This window comes from Eurytemora carolleeae, unplaced genomic scaffold (assembly GCF_000591075.1).
Source record: "Eurytemora carolleeae unplaced genomic scaffold, Eaff_2.0 scaffold702, whole genome shotgun sequence".
Taxonomy (NCBI): Eukaryota; Metazoa; Arthropoda; class Copepoda; order Calanoida; family Temoridae; genus Eurytemora; species Eurytemora carolleeae.
Window position 1 is genome coordinate 29,707 of NW_019396628.1, and position 12,779 is coordinate 42,485.

The 12,779-nt window shown below is 31.1% G+C and overlaps 1 protein-coding gene across 1 annotated transcript; it reads right to left on the reverse strand.

The window, feature by feature from the left end:
- Positions 1-49: 49 nt before the first annotated feature.
- LOC111706550 (calmodulin-like protein 12) lies at positions 50-11,556 on the reverse strand. The gene is made up of 13 exons (XM_023479444.1): positions 11,491-11,556; positions 10,873-10,959; positions 10,040-10,167; positions 9,387-9,477; positions 7,042-7,068; positions 6,844-6,917; positions 6,350-6,415; positions 5,041-5,158; positions 4,077-4,180; positions 3,640-3,753; positions 3,134-3,266; positions 1,417-1,515; positions 50-121 (listed from the first exon to the last, which is right to left on the reverse strand). Exons 1-13 carry the CDS (start codon positions 11,542-11,544, stop codon positions 50-52), a joined length of 1,167 nt encoding a protein of 388 aa, XP_023335212.1. The 5' UTR covers positions 11,545-11,556.
- Positions 11,557-12,779: the final 1,223 nt, after the last annotated feature.

Here is a 12,779-nt window from a genome sequence, read left to right on the forward strand (position 1 = left end):
ATTAATTCTCCCATATCTAAACAAATAATGGGAACATAATAGCAATAAATTATATCTGTTCATCGTCAGAATCTTGTTCCTTAGCGACAACAACTTTATGTAGGTTCGAAGTATTTGCGCTCTTAAAGAGCAATCTTCAATTTGTTCATCTCAACAGAAAAAATTTTTTTATCAAAATAATCTTTTAGATCAATTTCAATTTCATTTTTACCTCAAAACATCACAATTATTTGTCTTTTTATTTGGCTTTAAAATATATCAGTGATGTAACTCTATATATGATACTACTAAAACTGCATGCCATAACAAAGACTTAAGAATTCTTTACTTTTCTTTCATAAAAAAAAACATAGAGAAAGGAAACGAAGAGGTAAAGCTTACCTCAAACGTACACAACTGACCTCCCTATTAATTAATTAATAGAGTTGTCGGTTGTGTTCATCACGATATGTTTACTGTACACTTGTATATAAAGTGATCGTATTTCTTGGGGGTATTAAAATGGAGATAATTGTATAATGTCAACTGTGTGCAGTCAACATCCTCGAATTCTCTTTATAAAAAGAAAGAAAATCTAAAAAATTATCAGTTTCATAAAATCCCCCCTTAGAAATACGATTACTCTATATACAAGTGTACAGTGTTAGATACGTTAACATATCGTAATGTACACAACCGACCCCCTCTTTTAATTAATTAATTGAGAGGTCGGTTGTGTACATCTGAGGTAAGCTTTACCACTTCGTTTCCTTTCTCTATGATAAAAAAACAACTGTGTGAACAGAAAGCTACTGACCATCAACTCTTTTTGAAATGCAAAGAAAATTAAATAATATTTTGTCTTGTTGTTAATTGACAAAAAATGTATCTATTGCAGATGAAACTAAATTACGTTCATAGATAATACAGATTTGACGAGGAAAAGAATCGTATATTTAAAACATACTCCTGTAATCAGTAACCATTAACAAGGTTGATGTGGAAATAACGGTTTGGGGTTGTTATGAAAAAAAGATAAACATCAAGTATCTATCTTGTCCTATCAGTGTAATCTGTGGATCGATTAATCTTGTTTTTACATATACTAGCCATATAGGGCGCTTCGCGCCCATCTTCTAAATTAATTGTAAACATGTTCTCTTTGTGTACATTGTAAAACAAAACAAAAATAATTCGCGGATTTTCACAAAAAATTTTGTGGATTTTCAAAATTTTCAAAAATTTAATGAAGATCGAATTTTGATGGAGACAAATATTTAAAATTTTGATCATTCATAGACCTTCCCTGTGGTCACGTGATGTCCCACAAAAAATTTGGGCCCGATCGGTTCAGCCGTTTTGACGTTTATTGGATACAAACAGACAAATAAACAAACAAACACCCAGACAAGCCAAATTTATATATAGAAGAAAAACGAAAATAGTTTTAACCTTAGATAGAAGTCCATCGGAGTCTATGTCAATGATCTTGAAAAGTTCCTTTACTTCATCAATAGATTTAAAGGATTTACGGATCTGATGGTATTGTATTTTTGTCAATAAATAATATAATATTGAATTTCATTTAAGCTTTTTTTATTTGGGTAATCTCAGGGTAAACTAAAAAGCCTATTCGCTCTTCATTGGTAATAGTCTTACTTTTCAAAGACAACTGTGGCCGGAGAAAAAGCCGATTTTTTGTTCAGAATTCGAGCGCAAAGGGACACTAATTGATGTTTTTTTCAATATGTTGTAAATCAAAATAAATTTCGAATATGAAATTAAACTGTAGTATCTAATCGTTAATTATAAATGTCATTATTTTAAAATTTTTTTTAGTTTTTTAACTTTCTATTTCTAAAATAACACTATTTTATTGCATTCAAAATTGTGTATTGCCGTGTAAAAAGCTGAATTGAACGCGGCATGAAAAATTAAAAGTTGTGCATATACGGGAACAAAATCTACAAAATCTACGAACCAAAATACGAGTAATGATTAATTGATTGTCGTAGAGACGTCGTCTTTGTATACACATTTTACATGTTTTAATACGAAAAACGTAAATTTCTTGCTAACTCAAATATCAAAAGTTTTCATGTTTTAGTACATAATAACGAACACATAATAACATTAAAATGTAATAAATTTAAATGTTATTGGGCTGCTGTTACTGAAAAAAAAAACAAATAGTGTCTACAGAGAGGGACCGTTCCTTTCCGCTCGAATTCTGAACGAAAAATCGGCTTTTTCTCCGGCCACAGTTGTCTTTGAAAAGTAAGACTATTACCAATTAAGAGCGAATAGGCTGTTAAGTTTACCCTGAATTTACCCAAATAAGTGAACGGTCCCTTTAAAGTCGTGTCAGAAGGTCCAACTGAAAATTTAAATTTTCAAAAATAAAATACGGGGCTTTCTTAGAGTATTTTGTCCGTGTTTTAGTGAAACCTTCGAGAAAAATTATTATACAAGGTGTCCCACGAAACATGACAGTCGGTGAATAGTTTAAAATGTCTTCTTCCATAATTTGATAAGTTTTGATAAAAAAATAATAATAATTTTTAAATGACAGTATACTATATTATATATTATAGTAAAATTGATTTCAAAGTAAAATATATACGAGTTAAACATTTTTTTAAAAGAAATAAACTGCAAAAAGTCTTTAAAATCTAATACAGTATGTGGAAGAAGCCATTAAAAACTATCCACCAACTGTCATGTTTCGTGGGACACTCTGTAAATTGAAATTGATATTAACATAATTTTTTTCGTTGTTGCTCAAAATAAAAAATCATCGCAGCGTTTCATAATTGCAACAGCTTATAGTTTATTTTGAACAGATCAATCGATAGTAATGTTGACTTCGAGGAGTATAGTAATATACAGGCTAACATTTAAACTCTGAGATTTTAAGTTTCTAGCCATAATAAAGGAATCCAGAAAAAGCAAAGTTAGAAAACAAAGAAATTGAGTTTTGCAGCAAAAAAAATATCCAGAATTAAAGGAACCAACAAAATCTAAGAGAGAGCCATGATAATAAGTATAGAATTCTTTTGTAATACTTATCAGAGGTGTTGAGAACATTTTTCAAAATTGCCAACATAAGATAAAAGAAAAATTCTTAAAATAAAATAATTTAAAAAATACAATCCTTTGCAATAACTTCAGATGCTTGAGGGCTCATGAGAGTGACCAGCTCCTCTAGGTTTATCTCTCCGTCACCGTCCAGATCTCCCAGGTTCATGATTGCATCAACCTCGATATCAGTGTACGAGTGACCAGTGCTGCAAATTAATAATCAATTGAAATTTGTAATTTATCTAAAAATTTAAAAGTGCCCATGTATTGGATATCGAGATCAAGCAATCAAGATAAACAAAACTCCACACACAACTCCCGACCTCAAGACAGATAAGAAAATGAAAATAACCGCGAGTTGTGAATAAAAGAAGATATTTTAACACTCCTACCATATTGTAGGTTTTACTCCTACCATATTGAACTTTTAAAATAAGCTAAGAAAATTCCCGTGGTTTTTCGAGTTCCCAAATCAAAATTTGAGGCAAATCTGTCCAGGGGTTCCAAACAAACAAACAAACAGAAAAAACAGAGATTACAACTTTATATCGATATAGATTAACCATTTAAAGAGCAGACCTGAACATCATACGTGCTAGTTCTGTTTTACTGAGAGCTCCATCTCTGTTTTTATCAAACTTCTTGAATGCTGCCTTTACGTCGTTTATATTCTTGTACGTCTCACGAAACTTTCTATATAAATATCATATTAATACTTTAGAGATGATATCAACAGTAGTTTTTCTTTAAAAAAAATCAATTGCCAATGATCAGTTAAAAACTTGAACCAAATTACAAGATGAAACGTTTCATGAATTGTTTCGTAATTTCAAGTGATCCTCCGTGCATGCAAAGATGTAAATGTTCGAAATTCTAGAAAAACGAAAATATTTTCCACACTAATGATCAGAAAAAGATTTCAAAAGTACCATTGTGAAGCATTGACATCCTTGCGTGGATGGTCATTTGAAATCACCTCACAGTCCCTTTAAGATCTAGTTTTTTCATCTTTTGACCTGATGATAGTGGATGAATCCGGGCACATTAGGAACATGAATTCTTCAAAACAAATCTCTCCGTTCCCGTCCACATCACCAGCTTTGAAGATTATATCAACCTCCTGATAACCATTTTATTAATATTTTATTTTTATTTTTCTCTAAATTAAAAAATTTAAAATTAATCTTAAAAGGATTGTGAACGTTTTTTCTAACTGATCCTTTCAAGCTAATTTAGATAAAGAATATTAATAAAAATAATAATAAAAATTTGAAACACATCTTTTAGAAATCACACAAACCATGAATTTTTAAAAAAACAACAAAAAATCGTTGCCATCAAGTCGCTTTATAGAAAAGCTGCGGAAATGAAAATTTCTTTATCATCGGTACTCAGATAAAGATGTAAAAGGGTAGAATTTGCTAATCGTTAATGGCAAGTACTAGTAAAAAAATCACAATTACTTATGTTTGGGAAGCGCGTCCATCTTTCTCATTAGAAAATGTTTTCTTTGAGGACAAAAAAAAAACAATAAAAACTAGTTTGGGAACCCAGCTTTGCATGGAATCTAAGTTTTTCCTATGAAAGTCAACCCAGTCAACTCAGAATTTATAATCAAGCTAAGAATATTTCCGGAGTTCTACTGAGTTCCCCTAATCAAAATTTGAGGCCAATCGGTCAATCAATGGGTTCATGAGTTATGATCGGACATCCAAACAAACCGACAGACAGACAAATAGAGATTACTACTTGTATATAATATATTTAAGATAGCTTTGGTACCCAACTTTGCCTGGAGAATAAATTTTCCCCATAAAAGTCAACCCACTCAAATCAGAATTTATAATCAAGCTAAGAATATTTCCGGGGTTCTACTGAGTTCCCCTAATCAAACCTGAGGCAAACCTGTAAATGGGTTCATGAGTTATGATCGGACATACAAACAAACAAAAATACTTTATATCTATATATAGATTTGACCTGATCTGAGAAGTTGAATTTGTAGTTAGTGAGAGCATGGTTGAGTTCTCCTTTACTAATACTACCGTCTGCATTTCTATCATACTTCTTAAACGCAGCTTTTACGTCTTTCACGGTTCTTAAATATAAACAAGAAATTAAATTTGCCCCGTCCTTTCATGTACCCCTCCCTCTCTTCTAAAAAACCAACCACCCGTGATAATACTATTCCAGGTTAATCAAGGTTGGGATAAATAAACAATCACGGGTATTTGCTCTTTTTGAAAAAGAGGGGCGGTGGGTCTACAGCACATTTCATAATAAAGGAATTGAGTATTTGCCACAAACTCTGATTTTATAACCCTTAAATCTTTGCAACTCAATGTCTTTAGAACTTTTATATTTCAAACCTTAAGATCAAACAATCTAAGTTAACACAACCAGGTTGAAAAGATAAAGGGATTAGAAAATTTGAGTTTGTGCCAAACACTCATTTCAGGGCTAGACGTTTATAAAAATTTGTGAAAAAGTTTCAATCAATAAAACAAATAAAATTAACTGTTTATTTAAAGAATCTAATATAAAAAATTAAAAGTTTACTTTTCGTGCATGCATGCACTGGTTCCCCAAGCTTTTGTTAAGTTTAGGTATGAAGTCTAAAGTCTAAAGTGTATTATAGTGTACAAATTGTGCATTGTGCAGTGTACAGTGTACACTACAGTGTAAAGTTTAAAATGTAAAGTAATAGGTGTAAAGTGTATGGTGTAAAATGTTAAGGGTAGGTACTGCACTGTGTAGTACTGTGTACAGTGTAAAGTGTACAGAGTAAAATGTAAAGTGTATACAGTGTAAAGTGTAAAGTGTAAAGTGTAAAGTGTACAGCGTAAAGTGTACAGTGTAGAGTGTACAGTGTAAAAGTGCACTGTGTAAAGTGTACAGTGTAAAGTGCACAGTGTAAAGTGTACAGTGTAAAGTGTACAGTGTACAGTGTACACTGTACTGTGTAGTACAGTGTACACTGTACTGTGTATTACCGTGTACAGTGTACTGTGTAGTACAGTGTACAGTGTACTGTGTAGTAAAGTGTACAGTGCACTTTGAAGTACAGTGTACAGTGTACTGTGTAGTACAGTATGCAGTGCAGTACAGTGTAGTGTGCAGTACAATGTCCAGTGTAGTACAGTTTACAGTGTAAGTGTAGTACAGTGTACAATGTAGTGCAGTGTAAAGTGTACTGTAAAGTGTTAGTGTACATTTACTGTATAGTGTACAGTGTACAGAGTATTGTACAGTGTACAGTGTACTGTATAGTGTACAGTGAACTGTTTACCTGTGAGAATATCTGAATTTTGCGACAACATCAGATATTGATGGAATCATCAGAGTTGAGAACTCACTGCAGGCAAATATTTTTTACATTTTAAAAATTTGTCATATGGTGATAACCAGAAAACAATGGAATAGGAAGACGTCATTATAGCAATACTGAAGTGTTGTTAAGTATTAAGTAAAATGGGTTTGCTTACGTTGCACAATTGCTGTGTCTTAGGCTCATTTGACTTTTAAAGTTATAACATGAGTCTAAAAGCTGTTTTCATATTCCATAGTTTTCTGGTTATCACTTTTTCTTAAAGGGAGTGTTCACGATTTAAAAAAAGTCTCAAAAAACAATTTCAAGTGGCACCGTGATTTATTTACAATACAGGCTTTGTATGAAGAGTTATTGCTCCAAAATTAAATTTTTGCATTTACTATTTTCGGAGAGCTAGAAATTAAATATTTACATAACGAATTTGAAAAAATATTTAGATTTCGAATATTTTCCTGAAATCAATAGTTCCGTCCAGATCTAGGTCTCCCACAGCATAGATAGCATTTATATCTTCATCCGATAAAAACTAAGAAAAATGTTTAATTATAGTTGCGTGTAATACCCCCCTCCCCCAAAAAATAAATGTATTACAAAATACCACTACCCCCCCTCCTAATAACAAATTCTTACAACTAAATTAAATCTCTTACCCTAGTGTTTTCCTTTTCCGTAGCTTCCTGAACAAAATTAAATCATTGATTTTTTGTTTAAGTTAACCTTTATAAAATAAAACTACATGACCAATTCACAACGGTACCCTTAAACACATACATCTGAGTAACAATGAGGAAGATATCGTCATTTTTCTAGATTGATAAGTGATACATTGTTTTAATTTCGTTATTATTCTCAATTTTTTAGACAGAAAATGATAATTTCTGCTTCGAGAAATTAAAGAATATTTTGTTCACTATTTTTTCTTATTTCGGCTTAATTATTATCATCCATAGATAAACCGTATAAAACCGTTAATTATCATTATCCATAGATAAACCGTTAAAAACCGTTAATTATCATTATCCTTAGATAAACTGTTAAACTATCGTTAATTATCATCATCCATAGATAAACCGTTAATTATCATTATCCATAGATAAACCGTTAATTATCATTATCCATAGATAAACCATTAAAAACCGTTAATTAACATTATCCATAGATAAACCGTAAAGTTTTTTAACCATTTATCAGTTGACCGTTGACATAGATCCAGACTTCAATAAAAAGCTGCAACCTTTGGACCACTGTACGACATAATCGAGCCCTAACATATTTTAAAAATATGAAAGCCAAACCAAATGGATAGCCTATTTCTAAATCTTTTTTTCTAAGTTAATTTCTAGATTTTTTAATTTCATAAATAAAATATGCATGGTAATGGTTTTAATTTTTTCAAGACATAAACATAAACATAAAATATATTTTTTTAAATGACCCATGATATGCATTGATAACCCCGGACTGTTTAGTATTTGATTTGTCTAGGAATTGACCGTTAAGCGACCCCTAAATACATTTCCTGACAACATTTTCTATTTAGAGAAGTATTGAATTTCTCGACAGAAAAATGTATAGTTTAGATATGTTAAGAATTCAATGGAGAAGGGGGGAGGGGGGAAAGCGAGAAGGTCAACTTTATAAAAGCTAAACATTTAAAAGTCAGATAATTACAGTCCTTTTCTCAATATAATAATTATTTAAGAGGTTCAACCAATATATTTGATATTGCTCCGGCCCCACCGGAAGGAAACAAAAACAACCACGATTCATTTATATTTTTTCCACTCTCTTTCCGCCAAACCTTGATAATTTCTATTTTGCAGTTTGTGAGAAAGGAAAACATTTATTTACACAAATACCAATTGTACTTTGTCAAAAACTGTATTTTTCAAGAAACTTTCTTCCGCATTGATGATTAATTAACTTTTAAATTTATGTACAAAACTTATGCACAGTCGAAGTGACTGCAAAACAGGTTAAGTTAGAATTTTAGTTTTAGGAGTGAAATATAAAAGATAAATAGATGAAGTAAACATATATATATATATATATATTTATATATTTCAACATTTTCAACAAGTGGTCATGTCTCCGTTGAAATGCGAAGTAATCGCCAATTTATCTTTACTCCATATAGTTTTTAAATATACCTCAAATATTTAAAAAATGTTATTCGGAGATTTCTCCAATTCTTGCAGAAGATACTAGTCACGAATGTAAATATTACGTAGACATTTTGTATTTTTACCAGTTTTTATATACACAAGAATTCATTTTGATCGAGCTAGCGATTTTTAAAGTTTAAAACTATAATATAAAATAATATAAAATTAGTTAGTTGATCTTTAGATAATGAAGAAATCAATTAATATTTTATTTATTAAAAGTATCGTGTATGGTTTTGGTTAGTAAAGCCTAACAAGATCTTACCAAGTCAAAAATACAGTAATAGTAGAGTAAAGCACTATAATGGAATCGTACGGGTTCAAAATATTATGATTGTACCGTGTACGGTACAGCAAAACACTAATCAAAACGTGTCAAAATATTATGATTGTACATTACAGTAAAGTACTTATGGAATCGTACCGTGTCAAAATATCATGGTTGTACATTGTACATTGTACGGTAGGGTTAAGTCGGGTCGGTGCTAAAGGATGAGACTTTAAAACGACCTGAATCTCTTAAAAAATATCATAAATCATTCCGACGGTTGAACTTGGGTATCTGACATAAAAATAGTCTTTAAATGTATATATTGGTGGACGGTTGAACCAAACCAGATTGGAAATAAACGATGGAGACATCTTCTAAGTAAATATACTGAGACATTTTATGATGTTATCATTGAAATGAATTGAGTCTTTAAATGGTATATACAGGATTTGGCAAAAAAAGATGCAGGGATCCATAAATTTTAGGGAAACTACTAAATAACTTTAAAGTCTCATCCTTTGTGGGTCCTAGCTAGCTGAATACAAGTTTAAATATAAACCTTGAGTTCTTGAATTGAAAGTTTTCCGTCTCCATCTGTATCCCAGGATTTAAACTTCCTCTCTATATCAGCAGGTCCTCGGAACAGTTTCCTAAACAAGAACATGTCACTTCCTCTCTATATCAGCAGGTCCTCGGAACAGTCTCCTAAACAAGAACATGTCACTTCCTCTCTATATCAGCTGGTCCTCGAAACAGTTTTCTAAACAAGAACATGTCACATCCTCTCTATATCAGCAGGTCCTCGAAACAGTCTCCTAAACAAGAACATGCCACTTCCTCTCTATATCAGCTGGTCCTCGGAACAGTTTCCTAAACAAGAACATGTCACTTCCTCTCTATATCAGCAGGTCCTCGAAACAGTTTCCTAAACAAGAACAAGTCAATTATTCAGGTATTAAATACCAAGATCAAGTTTTTCAGATTAGCGCCCTTTCAGACACATTTTTTTCGAATTGGGTAATCTACACTCTACAGTCGTCGACGTAATATCAATAAAATGAAGACGACTTTTATTTAAATTTGGATTCCTAACAGCTTGGATACACATAAAAATGGAAACAATGAGAAGATGTCAATTAGCAAATACTTACTTGTAAACTTGTAATTGGAAAGTCGTCTTCAATGTGTTGATATAAACGCTAACCAATATACCTGATGTTAGCTACCAGCTCCCTTGCTGACGGGAACATGAGCTGAATAAACTCACTAATATCAATCTCTCCATCTCCATTAGTGTCAGCGATCTCAAAAGCATATTTTGCTTGTTCTCGGGTAAATTCCTGGAAAATAAAATTGCATTTTGTTTTATTTTTTCAATTATTTTAGAAAAAAAAATTAAGATTTTTTTTGTTATAGTCCTTGAATATTTCAAACTATAAATTCTAGTTTATAAGGTAATCTTAGTTTGAAATATTAAAGTTTACACCATCCGGTTGCAAAGATACAGGGATAAGAAAATGTGTTTTTGTGACAAAACCTCAATTCCATGTGTCACTTTTCATTTTTAACCCAAATTCAAAATATTACAAAAATTAGAATTTAGAGAAATATTGTTAATTATATTTGTTAATTATATTGTTAATTATATTGTTAATTATATTGTTAATTATATTTGTTTTGTTCATTACTTTAGTTGACCTTCAAAACTAATTAGAAAGTTATGTTTGAATCTTTTAGGTCATGAAACACAGGGCAATGACCTCTTTAGACAAAACATCTTGATTTCGATCATTTAAAGGGACACGTCACCATTTTTAACAAGAGATGTATTTTCCACATCGATTTGTTTATTGTGAAAAATCCCAAAAATGGGTCTGTTTACACCGCATGCAATTGCATGTCTTTTCTTCATTTGTCTATTTAAAGTCAAAACTTGAGTCTGAAAGCATCGTCTTCCTATTCCAGAGTTTTATGGTTCTTACTGTACCAAATCGTTTAACACCCTACGCTAACACTGAACCCTGAAATATTCTAATAATTCCAACCTTATTTATTGTCATCCCTATCTCCATCTCCTCCCTGGATATCCGTCCATCCTGGTTCTCATCATAACTGGAGAACTGTGCTTTAACCTAAACATGGAGATATTAAGGGACCGATTTCATAAATATTGAAATATATCCGTCCCCCTCGGTGTAGGTGCATGGAGCGGACTCGACTGCATGGGGTAAAAAAAGTAATTTTCTCTTGAATGTCGTCTTCCTTTCAAAACATCAAAACAATTAATATTTACTCGAGACAAAGTTAATTTTTAATGTTTTTTTCAGATGAAAATACATTAATAAATATCGGAAAATGTCATAACATTGCTTTTTATGTCTAATATTGTGTTGAAAGGGTTAACACGTTAAGGAGAGTCCGCCCCATGCAAGAGTCCGCTCCATCCATGACTCATCATTTGTACAATGTATAACCTAAACAGGAGATGTTAATATGCTTGACAGTTTGTAAATATATCTATAAATCTATATATCTATATATCTATATATCTATATATCTATATATCTATATATCTATATATCTATGTATATCCCAATTCCTTTAAATCATTATTTTCAGAGAAAATTTGAAATTGTTTTATTTTGCTTTATCAGATGTTGCACCTGTTCTAAGTCTGAATATAATCTTCTAAACTTCTCAACCACAGCTTCCGCCATTTTTAGTTTTTTTTGTCTAAACATTTTTTTGAGGTTAGTGAGACGAAATATTTAATTTTTAAAGAAACGTGGGATAGAAATATAATGGAAATATTCGAATCAGAATTATTATAAACTAAGCTTTCGGCGCGTTCTGCTGATGAGATCTGGAGTACATTAACAAAAGAAATTGTGTTTTTTTTTAGCAGAGAGTGGAATGTGATTATTATTCATATAGGCCCAAGGTAAGTATGTACAGTGTAATCCTGTAACACCATGATTCATCATGTACATGTAAAGGTATAAACATAGAGAATAGAATATATAGAGAGGAATTAAAAGAATCTCTCGGTATGAATTTTTTCAGTCCCTTTCAGCCTGAAAGGGAGTTCAAAGTATACAAATCATGTAAATGTTCACAAATTATATGCAGTAGAGTACATTAATACAGTATGTTCCCTAGACTATCCATTTCAATTTCGAATTTTTTAAACTGTTAAATAAACTTTATAACGAATTAGGTGAATAAAAACATCATTTGAGGATTAGTTATAACGGAAAATCATCGTTTGTAAAGTGGAAGGCATAGAGTCTATGTGAAATGATCATTTGTCAATTATGAAACCAGCCTATTTCATAATTTGGTTTTCTTTTAACAATAATTTTAGATTTTTTAAAATGATATTCCAGGGCCCAACAGGTTATATAGCATAAATATGTGAAGTACACCTGCAGTATGGAAACAGTACAACAAAATGGCCGTTTTACACTTTTTTCTAGTAAATTCCTCTCTATATATTCTATTCTCTATGGGTATAAATGTACTTATTTAAAAACAATCCTGTAATTTCAAATAAAAAAATTCACAAAACTCTAAAAATGTTAGAAGAACATATGTTATAGAGTTACATGAACATGGATTTCATTTTTTCTTTTATTCTCTTAATAGATTTTTATTTTAAAGTGTTCGTTTATGTTACGCGTGTCCTTCCACTTATGCGACATTGCTTACAGTGCGACTTTGCGACTTTTTGCACAAGATATGAGAAAAGTAAATTTATTTGGTAACCCATTATGCATTAGACATTTGCAATATCAGTTTACAAACTATTTTTATCATAATTAGAATATTCATTTGTGATATTTAACTGCAAAATTACTATTAACAGTTAGCTTATAATTGTTGCCAACAGAATTAAACATGAATAATGAATAAAAAAGTTAAGTTTAAGGTGTCAATTTATGTATTTTACTCC